The sequence below is a fragment of the Chenopodium album genome, chromosome 1 (genome assembly GCF_948465745.1).
Source record: "Chenopodium album chromosome 1, dcCheAlbu1.1, whole genome shotgun sequence".
Taxonomy (NCBI): domain Eukaryota; kingdom Viridiplantae; phylum Streptophyta; class Magnoliopsida; order Caryophyllales; family Amaranthaceae; genus Chenopodium; species Chenopodium album.
This window is the reverse complement of record NC_137834.1, coordinates 62,591,439-62,607,305: the sequence shown is the minus strand read 5'-3', so window position 1 is coordinate 62,607,305 and position 15,867 is coordinate 62,591,439. Positions and strand designations below refer to the sequence as shown.

General features: G+C 38.8%; 2 protein-coding genes across 2 annotated transcripts; both read right to left on the bottom strand.

Annotated features, from left to right (window-relative positions):
* Window positions 1–8,765: 8,765 nt before the first annotated feature.
* Window positions 8,766–10,355, bottom strand: LOC145634091 (uncharacterized). The gene is made up of 2 exons (XM_081685554.1): window positions 9,708–10,355; window positions 8,766–8,951 (listed from the first exon to the last, which is right to left on the bottom strand). Exons 1-2 carry the CDS (start codon window positions 10,353–10,355, stop codon window positions 8,766–8,768), a joined length of 834 nt encoding a protein of 277 aa, XP_081541680.1.
* A 2,757-nt stretch (window positions 10,356–13,112) lies between these two features.
* Window positions 13,113–13,970, bottom strand: LOC145634060 (uncharacterized). The gene has a single exon (XM_081685553.1). The coding sequence runs from the start codon at window positions 13,968–13,970 to the stop codon at window positions 13,113–13,115; it is 858 nt and encodes a 285-aa protein (XP_081541679.1).
* Between the last annotated feature and the right edge of the window lie 1,897 nt (window positions 13,971–15,867).

Sequence of the window (15,867 nt, the reverse complement as noted above, 5' to 3'; positions counted from 1 at the left end):
CGGTCCAAATGCCCCGGTATCACCTATACCGAGCCCTTAATCACCGGTTCGATGGCTCTAACCGGCCCTGGGCTTTAAAATATGGTCGTATTTCTCCAATGCTCGTGATTGCTCCAAAATATCTTGGAAAAATACTCCAAAAGCATAAATCCCTGCAAAAGTCAACCAAATCTACGAAAACACTGGAAAACACCAATTAGTAATAAAAGTGGCTCTAAAGAGCCAAAAACACTACTAATTATGACCAAGGGACGGGGGTAAAATACTATATAAAACGGACACATCAAACTCCCCCAAGCCAAACCTTTGCTTGTCCCTAAGCAAAGATCTCATCAATGAATCAATAAATATGCTTCACCCCAATAAGTAAAAATCAAGCACCAACGATCCAGGGTAAAACAAATAAACACGCTTCAGAGTCAACCAATCAAATCCATCCAATTACCTTCCTTCCCTAACAATTGTCAAACAGAGCAAACCACAAGAGCATATAGAATTCAAGACTAGTGCTCACACACTCGACTCTCATTTATGTGGCGAGTAAAAGATGTACTCGATTGCTCTCCAACCACCCCTTTAATGTGAACAATGCCCTCCTAACTCACACTCTCGTGTGTATAAAAACAATGAACGCTCAATCCTACTAGTCGACTCGAAATATGCCAAATCATAACTTGCATTGATAAGCAACACTTTCACATTCATACAATTCCTATGCACAAGGTCGGAAGGTCTTTTAAGCTTGTAATGTAAGGCTAGGGTAAAGGGTAGGATAAATTTGGGAATAAGTGAGAGAAAAGCTATGCTTAAAGGAGCCAATCCTAATAAAGCCCATGATCAAAATAAATAATGATCAACATCTCCTACATAACCAACTCTAACATCAACCAAATAAACTCCAATCATAATAAATAATCCCAACACTTACAATAATCACTCATAGAAATATAATAATGAAGAAGTGGAGTGAATAATCAAACTTTATTTTTTTCAACTTGAATTTATTTTCGTTGAGGCTCAAAATTATTTTTCTTTTGATCACCCTCCAACTAGAACATTTGAACATTTTTTTCTCTTGAAGTTCACTTATTTTTTTTCATAACATCATGCCTTATTTTTTTTTCAAGAAAATATAACTCTCAAACTCATCAAAAATAAACATGAATAACAACAAAACAACTTCTCAAAGTCCCACCCAAGTTGTGCAAATAATAAGCACACTACAAACTCCCTCACCTCACTCACTAATAGCTCCCCCAAGCCAAGCTTGGGACTAGTAACCAATGGGGCAAAATAGGCTTGTAATATGGCTAATAAACAACAAAAAAGGTCAAGGCAACAACATGGGTAGCAAGAGGGGAACAAATGTATCTACAATATCTAGAGGTTACTCAAAAGAACAAATGCCTTCGTCCTCCTCAATATGCATAATAATGAATCATATAAACATTACTAGTAGTTGCAAACCAATACTCAAATTCATTGACATACCAGGAACTATGGAACTATCACACATTTCCTAACCAAATCAACTAGTCAAGCACTATATTCACAAGTAGTTGGACAAAATTGACGCATGTTAAGGTTTCAAGCAATCAAACATCATATCATGATCAACTAATCCACAATGCCCATCATCAAGTACCAAGGATCAAAACAAATTTCTAAAGTAAGGGGCACAGGGAAGCATAATTTATAATTCATTGGAACGTATTTTTGAATTTTTTTGAATTTTTGAATTTTTTTGTATTTTTATATATAAAGAAAGCAATAAAACTAACCTAGAAAGCGAAAAATCTAACCTAAGAAAACACACCAAAAATAAAAGAAAAGAGAAAAAGAAAAATACCAAACCAAAATCTCCCCCAAGCCAGAATCAGACAATGTCCTCATTGGCTCGGAAACTAGCCCAACATAGCTAGTCCTCATCATCCTCGTCCATCGAGCCGAAACCCGCACCTCCACTGCCACCTGCACCACCTGCACCAGAAGAGCTACCACCAAAATAGTCAGCGTGAAAACTCCCCCCCATCGGTCCCCCGAAAGGTATGTCCTGCCCGTACCCGAAAAAGGAAGAATAGTCAGAGTAAATACCACGGGCAGTGGGATCCCTACCGTATCCCTGGGGTGGAGGCTGAAACCAGTCAGGGTGGATAGCGTCGTCGGGAATGTTGCCCCGACGAGCATAATCATCGTACATAGGGTAGAGAGCTCTACCCTGGTTCCTCTCTAGGTACCCTAACCTGTGGTCAATAGAGCCCACCATCCTCCTAAGGTCAGTCTGTGCATGCTCAATACGTCCCCGGCAACGGCGCCAAATTTTGACAGGGTAAAGTCGTATCCCCTAATAAAAAATAATTACCTAAATCACTAACTAAGGTAGATAGGGAAGTAGGGTCGATCTCCACAGGGAAACAAGTCTTTTTACTCCTAATTAAATATTATAATCTAAATTATTTAAGTAACCAATATTTATGAATGAATAAGAAACTAAACTAAAAAGAGTAGGAATAGGGAGAAAATAATATATAAAAGGATCTAGGGCATAGGTTCACCAATAAATAATATTCCGGGGTAAAATAGGGTAATCAATCATTGACATTGCATAAATAACATGATTAACAGGCTCTCGCAATTTATTAACCAACACAGATCTAACAGACTTTCGCAATTTACTAGATCTAAGTTCTTATTGAAAATAACCTTTAATATCAAATTAACATCTGCTCGATTCATCAATTTAATATTGCTATACTTTTACAAGCCGCAATTGTAAAACATTAAAACAATCCAATAAGAAATTATCATGCAATACCAACAATCAATAATAGTCAATCATCAATGCATCAATTAACCAGATTGTAAAGGGCTCTCGCTACTTATTACAATCACACAATTAATTTATCGGTATTAAATCTCATCTCTCGAATCTTGACTTAACCATTTATAAATTAACTTGCCTATTGAAACTAGACCTAAACATTAATTCTCATCTCTCGATTCTTGAATCAATATTGTCAAACTCATGCATAAAAGATAGGCCTAATCTAGTCACAGAGCATTAAAACAATCAATAGGAAATTAATCTAGCATTGATAATCAACAACAATAATTTACCCCTTCATATTATTTATTAGATCCCCATAAACCCTAGAAATTGAACTACTCACACATATTAAAAACTAAACTAAACAAAATAATAGAATAAATCATGATGAAAGAAATAAAATAAATAACTAAGATTAAGGGAAGAGAAATCGTTACCAAAATAAATCTGGAATTAATTAAAGAATTAATAACAAAGGTTTAGAGAGAGAGTTTTGAGAGAGAAGACTAAGTAGTGAGAGAAAGTCTAAGAGAAAGGATTAAGAGAAAAAGAAGAGGTCCTAAAATCGTATTACGGAGGAGTATTTATACTCCGTACAAAAATCCTAAACTAAAACAAATTAAAATGACGCTAATCGTCTCCTAAATATACACGCGCCCGATCGGGCGCGCCTTTTTTCACCTCTAATAGCAATCTCGCGCCCGGCCGGGCGCGTCACCGGGCGCGCCTCCGGGCGCCAGCCTTTTTGGCCGGGCGGATCATTTGGGCCACTATTTGGACTTCGATTGGGCTCCAATTCTTCGGGCCAATCTGGGTTTCCTCCTTGGGTCTTGAATACTCGGTCCAAATGCCCCGGTATCACCTATAACGAGACCTTAATCACCGGTTCGATGGCTCTAACCGGCCCTGGGCTATAAAATCTGGTCGTATTTCTCCAATACTCGTGATTGCTCCAAAATATCTCGGGAAAATACTCCAAAAGCATAAATCCCTGCAAAAGTCAACCAAATCTACGAAAACACTGGAAAACACCAATTAGTAATAAAAGTGGCTCTAAAGAGCCAAAAACACTACTAATTATGACCAAGGGACGGGGGTAAAATACTATATAAAACAGACACATCACTCAAATCGATAAATAACCAAGAATCCTCCCCAGTGGAGTCGCCAAATTGTAGGCGTCGCTCGAAGTGCGCCTACGTAAAAGCATGTGTGAATATGCTTGGCACTCATAAAAAGTGGGAATTGACATAATACGATTAGGGACAAGGAAAGTATGGAGCTGCCAACAAGTTTTTAAGGAACTTGTAAACCGTTCACGGATCATAAAAGGCAACCACGATTAAGGGACAACGATATGCAACAACGATTGACCCGTGAAGGTTACATCCCATTCATAATCCATGAGATTACTAACTCCATATGGTTCGGAACCACAAAAGGAGGATCGGGGATGATGGTACGAAGTGAGTCATGGAGTCACATTCGCCCGTATTGGCCTCTACTCGATTCTTATAGTGAAAAAGGATACCTGAGATCTCAAAGGCATACAAACAAAAATTCAATTTGCTCCAAACTATTATTATGCTAAATTGGTTGAATATTAATGCAACACATAATTCTAAAATATTTGTGATCACTTGAATTAATTAACAAGATTAAAAAGGAACCTAAACCGGTTGTCCAAATTATCTTATTAGGCGTGATTTTCAATTACATATTCCCTTTAAACATGCAATATAGTGATCAATAAATATAATAAACATTAATATTGGAAGCAATTCAACAATAATAACGTTAGTCAAATCAGATAATAAATTTAATCATGATACTAGCAATAAGAAAATAAAATAAGAGTAATTAAATTAATTAATTACTCACATTCCGCGCGTTCCTTTAAATTGCTACATCATGAATAAACTGTTAGTAACTTCAATAAAAAAATATAAATCAAATGAAAATTAAATTAAATAAAGGTAGATTTGATTTGGTCCAAACCCTGAGTGTGTACCTTTCACGCCTTTGTTTAAGGACGGAACCTTGGGTTAAGTATGGACTCCTTGGAAAGCTTAGGGAAAGAATGATGTAATTAGGAATATAGGTTTAACGCTTAGAACATGGGATAGAGAGAGAGAATGATTTTTGGTGTAAAAGAGATAAAGAGAGAAGGATTTGATCATGAGTCTTGTTGATGATTGAAAAAGGGAAGATATGACCTCTATTTATAGAGAAAAAAGAAGGGTCGAAGAATTAAGAAAAGATAAGAATTCGAATCGGATAAAACTCTTGCGATAGACAGCAGTTTTTGTGGTTTTTGTTTTTTATCATATCTTTTGATCCAGTAATCGGAATAAGATAAATAAGATATCTTTGGAAAGCTCTTGAAGTCTAATTTCTAACCCAATTAGAATCAGATTAAAATATTTTATATAATAAAAGATATGGCCGAAATAGTGGGACTGTGTCAGTTTTGGATAGAGTTTGACATTTTATTCATATCTTTTTCGTTATAGCTCGGAATTGATATTATAATATATCATTGGAAAGATAATTTCAAGGTCTATTCAACCATATAAAATTTGGATAAAAACTATGAGGCACGAAAATATTATCTGTCTATCTTTGAACGTCTTTCAATTCGAATGAAATTAGGACTTTCAAAAAAAGGAGTTTTATTCAATTTTAAACTATTTAATCTTATCTTTTCAAAAAGGATAATAAAGATATTTTAGAAACTTATAGAAGCTTTTAATTAATCCTAATTGGTTTAGGTATGGGATTAAATTATTTGGACCCTCCACATGATCATTGGGTCGTAGGTAAGGTGGGCTTAGGTTCGGTTTGGGCTCAGTTTAATATTTTGACCATAACTTATTCGTTATAACTCGGATTATGGCTTATAATATATCGTTGGAAAGATCGTTTCAATCCCCATCCAAATATTTAATCATTGGACCCTGATTATGGACCAAAATAAACTGTAATAAAAGTTTTTATAAAAAGGACACGAAATGAATGATTTTAAAGGACACGAAATGAATTATTTTGGGTTTAAAGGCACGAAAAGAGGAAAATAAGTTATGGTTTGGGAAAATGGGCTAGGAATTGGATTGGTTTATGAAATGTAAATATGGATTTAAGCACTCCAAGATTAAATACTCAACCCGACCAATAATGGCGGTGAAAGGTTGCTTATCATCGAGTTTGGTTTTGGGGAGACATTTTTAGGTGTCTACAACCAGTCTTTCAGTTCGTCACTAAAGCGCAATCAAATTACTGAAGTTCTGCACTGTTGGCGAATAACTTTAAGGTATTTACAGATTCTAATTAACACATATATATATTTTCTTAAAGAATTTGCATGTTTCATAATTCGGTTTTTTTTTTTTTACTCTTTAAGATTCTAAATTAAGGTATTAGATGTCCAATAGTAGTATTGAGGAAGAACTTCCTTCCCTTAGCACTGTTAGGCGTCGTCTTATTAGACAATTGTTGGGGAAGGATCTTGGCCGATCTGGGGGGACTACCTCTTCCCTTTCTGACAATAGTGACTATCCATTTCAGCCGTTATCCCCAGAAGAACAAAAGAAAGCTTTTTACCGTCACAAATTGCTAGCCGACTATGAGAAGGCTACTCGCCCTACTAACCCCTGTATTCCGGAAGACATTGAAATTCTTGATATCGAACCAGTTAACGTCCATTATCATCTGAGGAGTTTTGCTAATACGCGTTTTGATCAATACGGTTCAAACGTCGGGAATAGCTTGGAACGTATGCTTAGTTTAGATAACCCCCCCCCCCCCCACAATCCGTGCCGTTATCGCCCTTGTGTGGGTCATGCTGTATAGGAATTTTCCTTTAACACTTGATGCTTTTCGGAAGCTTATGACCTTAAATAGAGATGGTCAATCTGAGGCGTGGTGGTCTTTATATACTTCTTCTTGGAAATATACAGTTCACCCCAAATTATCTAGCTGTAAAGGGTGGCAAGACAAGTTTTTCTTTTTATCTGTTCCCGATGATTTCCCTATTCGGAGAACCTTTTATCGGCCTCACCCTTGATTCGACACCATTCCTGAGAGGGAACTTGGCCGTCATGAACTTAGGGATGTCAGCCATTTTGACATCGTCGAATCCGAGGACGATGAAGGTAGATCTCTCCTTGCTCCAAAGGTGTGGGTACCTAATGTGGGGTACATTTTTGGCAATGACCCTTTATCACATGTCGGTCTGTGCTGGACTGATTGTTATGGTATTAATCCACCATTTATTATTTTAATGTTTTTATTTTCTGCTGTCTTATATTTCTGCCTTATTAGTTTAATAAAACTTTAACCCCCATTTTTTATATTTCTTTTCTTACAACAGGTGTTGATAAATTAGATAATAAGCAGCTTGGATTGTCTGCTGACGGGAAGAGAGTTATTCGGTGGTGTCCTAGAGCTCCCAGCTCCAGTTACGACACACTTGCTTCCTATTGCAGCCGCGCTTCCCCGGTCAATCCTAAAAGAAAATCCGAAAATATGGATGATGACCAATCAAAGAAGAGAAAACTATCCACTTTGAGAAACCGTCGGGGTGGCAATGTCGGAGTGGTCAACCCTAGACAATCCGACACCTAAGCTAAGAAAAAATCGAGGGAGAATGACAACCAGGCTAGGCGTTCCTCTCCGTCTACAAAGCCAGCTGAAATTGAAGACAAGACAGTGGTTTAGAGTTCTGAACCGATTACTAAGAAGATGACTAACAGATTGGAGATCGAAGATCTCACTCGTGCTTCTGATTCTCCCCCTCCTCATCCTAATGAAATCGGATAACTAATTGGTCCAAGCATCCCCACCACTGTCGGCGGTTCAGACATTAGCGTTCCTGGGCTCATATATATTAGTCTAATCAATGGATTGAGCGCGCCGAAGGGAGGTTTCCTGAAGTAGTTTTGAGAGGGTTCTCTGTTCCCCCTGGCCAATCTGGAGACCGATGGCGGCCCGATCTCAATGTGTATCGAAATGAGTCACTCTACACTGACGACCCTATGCAAGGTGGGAATCTCGGCTACCGTCTTCTATGTAACTTGGCTCTTCCCCTGGACAGGCCTGTGGGCGAAATCGGTCCCCTTGCTGCTGTTCATATGCATAACATGATGAAGGTACTTAATTTATATTTTGCTTCTCTTTTTTTTTTTTTTTTTTTTTTTTTTTTTTTTTTATCATTATGTTTACATACACATATTTTTTCCTAAAAATTATGTTTTCTTTTCACCTTTTACTATGTTTTACTTATGTTATCGTTTATGCTCTTATGGCTGGACGAATTTTTAATGCAGACTGTTATGTCCGGTACCGAGCTTGTTGAGATGTACCGTTATTACCAGGAACAACATCATCAAGCCTCTACCAACCAAAATGCTTTACAAACCGCCCTAGACAATGCTGATAAGGCTCTAAATCTGCTGAAAGAAGCTAAGAAGAGGGACGACTTGGAGATGACATCTCTGAAGGATAAAGCTGTCAAGCTCGAGGGACTTGAGAGAGAAGTACAACAGCTAAAGGGTCAAATTACCAAGAAGAACCTTGCCCTTGAGCGTCTTCCGTCCTTTGAGAAAGATCTCAATGATGCCAAGGATAAAATTCAAAACCTTAAAGAAAAGGTTCAGAAGATGGAGTCTGACAAGCCTGACATTCGGCAAAGAGCAGTTGGCCGTTACTTGGCTTCTAAAGAATTCTGCACGCGACTCCAAGATCGCTTTGATGGAGGTTGGACAGCTGCTCAGAGGTGTATTGCCCATGCTGCCGGCTGGAAAAAAGAAGACTGGGCTAAGGTTGAAAAAGCTTGACAACGAAGCCTACAAAATACCTTCCGGCTTTGAACAACAACAATTTGCTGAAGAAGAATTGTTTAACTATGAGCCGAGTGTTGATGACAGCCCCAAAGATCCCATCATTCTAAATTCTCCAGTGCCTGAGAGTAAACAAGCTTAAAAGGGCGGGCATTCATCACCGACATCTTCTTGTGGGTCTTGTGTAGTCGGACCTTATCAGCCTTAGTTTGAAATGTTTCTCTTGTTTTTGTTAAACTATTTTGACAATGCTGCTTTATCGGCATATACCCTTTTTGTGGTGGTGCCTGTCGATTGTTATCTTTTACTTTTACAAACATGTAGTTGTTTTTACGAAATTCTAATAACTCATGTTACCTCAGCCTCATGACTATCAATTTCATGTGTTTTAGTTAACTGTAACCCTTGCCTTTCATTATAAATTCTGCATATAAATTATTGCATAAAAAATTCTAATAAGTTATCTAACTAATTTCCCATGGCTACGACATTACTGGGCTTAACGTCCTAACTCCACTTTACACTTTTGACTTATCAGTTGTCGTCCTTTCCAGTTTTAGCTTGTCAATTAAACAAAGATAATATCAAATTAACCCTATTTCTTGCCCCCTTAGTGCATATGTTTGTGAAACAATTATATGCACTAGACCGGAACTTCTTTTGCTGGTTCAGAGTATAATACTGGTCGCTTACTACACCAATTTCTTAGTCAGTTAAGCACCCTCTCGGTGATCATTATCAAAGCTATGCCTCTTGTCGGCATATACTTGATTTGATTTTACCGGAATTATATTTTGAACCAGCAACCTCGCGAGTTAATGATCACAACTGATCAGGTTGTGAGTACATTAACCTCACGGAAGCGGTTTTTAGCTGTCCGTCCCACTTAACGATGATTTGTTAAGTGGATGATGCCTTTTTCAACAACAGAACTTGTAACCGATAACTTGTATATATTCACTATTGATATTGTTGTTACTAACATTAATTTTGCTGCTTAAAAAACAATTTTACACTACTCACACATAATATTTTTTTAGTACCGCTGTAGTCCAAACATTTTTCAATGGCTTTCCATCCATTGTCTCCAAGTAAAAGGACCCTTGCATCACCATGTCTCTTATCCGGTATGGCCCTTCCCAATTTGCCATCAACTTTCCATCTTCATTACTTTTTCCTGTGGCTGCTGTCCTTCGCAGTACTAAATCGCCTTTACACAAAGGTCGATATGCAACCCGTTTGTTATATTCCCTTGACATTCTGTCTTTGTAGGCGGCTGACCTGACTGATTCTTTCTCCCGTATTTCAGGGAGAAAATCTAGTTGTTGTCGTAATAGCAAATCATTCTGATCTTCACAGTAATGCTGAATTCTGAATGTCGGCAACCCTACTTCTGCTGGTACCACCGCTTCTGTTCCAAATACCAATGTGAATGGTGATTCTCCTTTTGCTTCTCTCACTGTTGTTCTATTTGCCCATAGAATTTCTGGTATCAAATCAGCCCACAAACCCTTTGCATCCTCTATTTTCTTCTTGATTGCTGCTATAATTTGCTTGTTTGCTGATTGTGCCTGGCCGTTTGACTGTGGGTGGCATACCGCTGCATATGCGATTTTCACCTTATGCATGGACAATAAATCCTTCACCGGTTTGCAGTCAAATTGAGATCCATGGTCAAAGACCATTGCCATTGGTAACCCAAATCTTGTGAAAATACTTTTCAAGATAAATTTTTTCACCTCTGACGCTGTTATCTTTGCTACTGGTTCCGCCTCTATCCATTTTGTAAAATAATCTACCCCCACTATGAGAAACTTCCTTCCGCCTGTTGATGAGGGAAACAACCCTACTATATCCATTCCCCATTGTGCGAAAGGGATTGGATTGAGTATTGGCATTAAATCATTCGGCAACAAATTGATAACTAACGGGTGCAAATTTCTGACACTTCTCACATTTTTTCACATACTTAACAGCATCTTCATTCATTGTCGGCCAGTTTACCCCCTTCTCATTGCTTCTTGTGACAGTGCTCTTGCTCCAAGATGATTTCCACAAGTACCCTCATGTATCTCTTCAATCAACTTGATAAATTCAAGATCTGTTATGCACCTCTGCAGTGGTAACGAAAATCCTCTTTTGTACAGTTGGCCTTGATGCATTATACACCACACGCTATCCTTGCGCAATTTTCTTGATTCTTCCTTATCAAGGGGTAAAGCCCTATATAGTAAATATGCCAGTATTTTTGTCAAACCACTGCGTGCCGCTATTGATATAGTGCACTTGTTCTGATATCTCTTCAATACTTCTATGCTTTAATATCTCCACCATAACTGTTCTTTCCAAATCATTAAAGCTTGAGCTGGCCAACCTTGCCAAGGCATCAGCTTGTGCATTATGTGCTCTCGGCTTTCAAAGTATTGCAATTGCACTGTTAATTGCTTCATCTTTTCAATATATTTTATCATTGTTGGCTCTCTTATTTCATACTCCCCATTATATTGGCTGGACGCTAACTGAGATTCGGTGGTTAGAATTAATCGCTTTGCCTCGGCCGCCATGGATAGCTGGATTCCTGCTATGGCTGCTTCGTACTCAGCTTCATTGTTAGTGGACTTGAACTTAAATTTGATTGCATATTCAAAATTTTTTTCATCTGGGGCCGTTATCACTATCCCTGCCCCTGATCCAGTTGATGTTGCGGATCCATCTACTGATACCTGCCACTAGGGCTGTACATCGGTCCAAAACCGGACCGGACCTGACCCGGACCTGAATCCTTGATTTTTAAGGACCGGAGACCGGACCTGAATCAACAGGTCCGGTTCCAGTCCAGACCTGAAAAATCAGGTCCGGTCTGGGTTTGGACCTGAATAGACCTGCTTATTTTTTTTTTGATTTTTTTTAAATAATATGAAAGTGATGACCTGTTTAGACCTGTTTAGACCTGTTTGGACCTATTATGGACCTGATTGGACCTGTTTGGACCTGTTATGGACCTGTTTGGACTTGTTTATGGACCTATTTAAACTTATTAAATAAAAAAAAAGTAGTTTTACCGGTTTCAGATCCGGACCTGAAATTTCCGGGTTTTACCCGGACCGGACCTGAAACCCGGAATCCTTGAATTTCAAGGACCGGGACCGGACCTGTATCTACAGGTCCGGATCAGGTCCGGTCCCAACAGGTCCGGTTCAGGTCGGTTTTCAGGTCCGGGCCAGTTTTTGTACACCCCTACCTGCCACTTTGTAAGCTAATAGTAAGTATTTTACGCGTCAAATATTTTGATATCTTAAATGTTTGACTTTAAAACTTGTAATTCATCTTTATATCATAGGTATTAGATTATAAACCACTGAAACCTGCCAAGTTCCCAATTCTTCTTCCTCATCACTGTATGAAGTTTCCACAATGAAGTCAGACAAGGCTTGTGCTTTTATCGAAACTCTAGGCTTATAATTTATCTCATACTCTGACAGCTCCACATCCCACTTTAGCAGCCGACTCGATGTATCCATCTTGCGCAAAGACTTTTCCAACAGATGGTTTGTCAAAACATCTATCGGATGTGCATCAAAATACGGCCTCAACTTTCTTGCCGCTGTGACCACTGCCAATGCCATCTTTTCTATTATCGGAGATCTGCGTTCAGTCGCACTTAGGACATGACTGACAAAATATACCGGCATTTGTAACTTCTTCCTTTCTATTAGAAACACTGCAGCTATCGTCTTTGGAGAAGCCGAGATATATAGTTGCAACAATTCCCCTTTTTCTGGCCTTGCCACAGTTGGAAGAGACCTCAAATGATTCCTTACAACTTCTAATGCATCCCTTTGCTCCTTTCCCCACTCAAATGCTTTGTTCTGCCTCAAAGCCACAAAGAATAGAAGTGCTTTGTCAGCATATTTGCTGATGAACCGAGTTAACCCTGCCATCCTTCCAGTTAACCTTTGTATATCTCGAATAGTTTTTGGTTGTTTCATCTTAAGCACTGCATTCACCTTATCGGGATTTGCATCTATTCCCCGTTCACTAACCATAAAACCCAATAATTTCCCTGATCGAACTCCAAATACACATTTCTCTGGGTTCAACTTCATCTGATATTTCCGTAATGTATCAAATGTTTCCTTCAAATCAGCTATGTGATCCTTATTTTCTCTACTCTTAACAATTGTATCATCTACATATACCTCCACATTTCGGCCTTTCTGCTTCTCAAAAATTTTATCAACTAACGTTTGATAAGTTGCTCCAGCATTCTTCAACCCAAACGACATTGCCTTATAACAATACACACCCACATCTGTTATGAAGGCTGTTTTTGGCCTATCTGCCTTATGAAGACCGACTTGATGATGCCTCGAGAAAGCGTCCAAAAAAATGAGCATTGCATGGCCAGAAGTAGAGTCCACCAATCTATCTATCCGAGGCAACGGATATTAATCCTTAGGACAAGCCCTATTCAAATCAGTAAAGTCCACACACATGCGCCACTTCCCCGTTGGCTTTCTCACCATGACAACATTTTCTAACCACTCTGGGTATGTGCACGGCTCTATAAACCTTGCTGCTAAGAGCTTATTAACCTCTGCTTCTATGGCCTCTATCTTCTTAGTAGAAAAATTTCGCTTTTTCTGCCTTATGGGCCTAAACCCTCTGTTAACATTCAACTTGTGCTCCATTACACCAGGGTGGATTCCTGACATTTCACTTGCCGAGAAGGCGAATACATCGGCATTCTCGCGCAACAGACTTATTAGATGACACCTCATATCTACATCCATATATGCCCCAACTTTTACTGTCCGACTGGAATCTCTAGGCTGTAACTCTATCTGCACCGTTTCACCTCCTGGCAACGGCTTTGGAGTTGCTTCCGGCCTTGTATCAAAATTGCTCATGGCCAGATCCTGTACTGTTGGCTCCAGCTCTTTCTTAGGATTACTTGCCACTGCATCATCCCTAGATGGATTTTTCAAAGCCGTTACATAGCAAGACTTCGCCATTACCTGCCCTCCATGAACTTTTTCAACAGCTCCCAGATTCGACACATAGGCTATCGTCAGATGGTATGTCGACACAACTGGTTGGACATCATGAATTATCGGCCTACCGATAATGGCATTATAAGCTGATGGAACATTGACCACTAAAAATTCCGCCATCACATCTCTCGCAGTCGGCCCATCACCCAACCGTACTGGCAAAACTATGCTTCCTTCTGGTCTCACCGTTGATCCATTGAAACCAATGATTAGATAAGACACCTGTGTCAAATACTGCCTCCCAATCATCATTTCATTAAAAGCTTTCATAAACAAGACATTCGCGGAGCTGACCCCATCCACCAAAACTCTTTAGATATCAGCTCCGTTGATCTTTGTTATCAGCACCAGTGGGTCATTGAGCGCGGGGAAATTAGGTCGTTGACTAACCTCCTCACGACCAAACAAAATTTATTATAATCCTAAACTAACCCCTAAACAAGTCTAGTGGTAAGTTCGGAATCGAACCACAAGGAACGGTAATGTTAGATTGTTCTCGATCTAATGCTTAAGCTACACCGAATTCGGTTTATGGATATTGGACACTACAACTACACTAACACACATATAAAGATCAAGATATTATAAAGTCTACTAGGGGCAAAGATCCACTTTTAACAATTAACAAGTTAATGAGAATCCAATTGATAATAGATCATGCAAAGAAAGAATTAAAATGGGAATTAATTACACTCAAGAGAAATCACTCAAATTCCTAGCCTAGATCCCTCATTGACTAGGTGCATAAAAGAAATTTACACCAAATGCAATCAAATATATAAACTCTAATTCACAATCCCTTGTCAAACTAGAACTAATATGAAATCAAGTTTGCTATCATGGGAGATCAAACCAATCTAAAACAAACAACATGCCATCATCAATTCAATCAATTTAATCACACAATTATCATCAAATTTATCTCAAATAACTCAATTAACCATTACAAAGTTTCACTCAACACCTAGTAGAAGGAAATCTACTCAAACATGATTAACAAAGCAATTAAAGAATGCATAAAGAGAAAAGAGAGTAAGAATGCTCATTGATATAAGATGGAGATCTTCAAATCATGAAATTCCTCCTTTGATTATCCAAAATCCATGAAAACCATTGTGTTTCTCACTTTCTCTCTCCAAAATCTGAGAGTTTCTCTCTCTAAAAACCTAAAACTAACCTAACAACTACTAAAATATGAAATCCCCCCTCTAAAATGAGCAAAAAATCTATTTATAGCCCTTACTAAATTGCCTAGGAAGCTCCGCAACAAGTCGAGCAGCGCGCAGAGGAGCGGGCGCTCCTAGCTGCAGCAAAATATGGCAGAATAGTTCCAGAAAGTTTGGAGCGGGTGCTCCTCACAGGTGCGCACCCGCTCCTCTCGAACTGGGCAAACTTCTCAGCTTCAAATGAGCATATCTCCCACGTTTTACATCGGAATTGGGCATATGACCTGTCGTTGGAAAGCTCTCAAGATAAGCTTTCATCTCCAATTAGAATCGCCCCAAAATGTTTTGTAGATCAAAAGATATAGGCGTTTGAAGTATGATCTTTGCAAATCAAGTGCACATTTCTTCATTACTTGTTCTTTTATGTTTTATATTTCTTCAATCTTGAGCAATGAACTTATCCAAGTGTTAATAAACATAAGAGTAAACCAATAAAGTTTAATCTAATGTCATAAGCCACCAAAATATGCAAGAAAAGCCAAAATTGAGCAATAACGACATTTCACACACGAACATTACAAATGTAGTAAAACGTTATTAAAACCAAGTAAAAAGATAGAAAAATTATGAAAAACTAACTAGAAAACTCCTAAAAATAGCGACATAAATGACACTTATCAGTCATCATGTGGGAAGACAATACCCCTGGCATCCTCTTCAGTAAATACAACAACTGGGATTGAAGCTGGCCAAGGGCGGTTGTCAGTATCCAGGGCATTAATGATGTGACGGTGTTCAGATAGATGTTTCTTTGCCCCACTAACTTTTCCTCCATGATCTGGCCCCCCAATTATCACATCTACCCCTCTTACTGTTGATAGGGGCGGCATTCCACCACCCCCTTGTCGGACCACTCCACCTCGTGATCCTTCTGGCCTTGCTTCCAACTGTTGTCTTTCTATCTGTCGGGGCGGTGGTTGAGC

Excerpts from the sequence above, each read along its gene's own strand:
- LOC145634060 (XM_081685553.1), bottom strand. The coding sequence starts at position 13,970 with ATGATGATTGGGAGGCAGTATTTGACACAGGTGTCTTATCTAATCATT.
- LOC145634091 (XM_081685554.1), bottom strand. The coding sequence starts at position 10,355 with ATGGCAATGGTCTTTGACCATGGATCTCAATTTGACTGCAAACCGGTG. Across the intron at positions 8,952-9,707 it reads AAAATGTTTGGACTACAGCG|GCACCACCACAAAAAGGGTA; the intron begins GTACTAAAAAAA and ends AACAATCGACAG.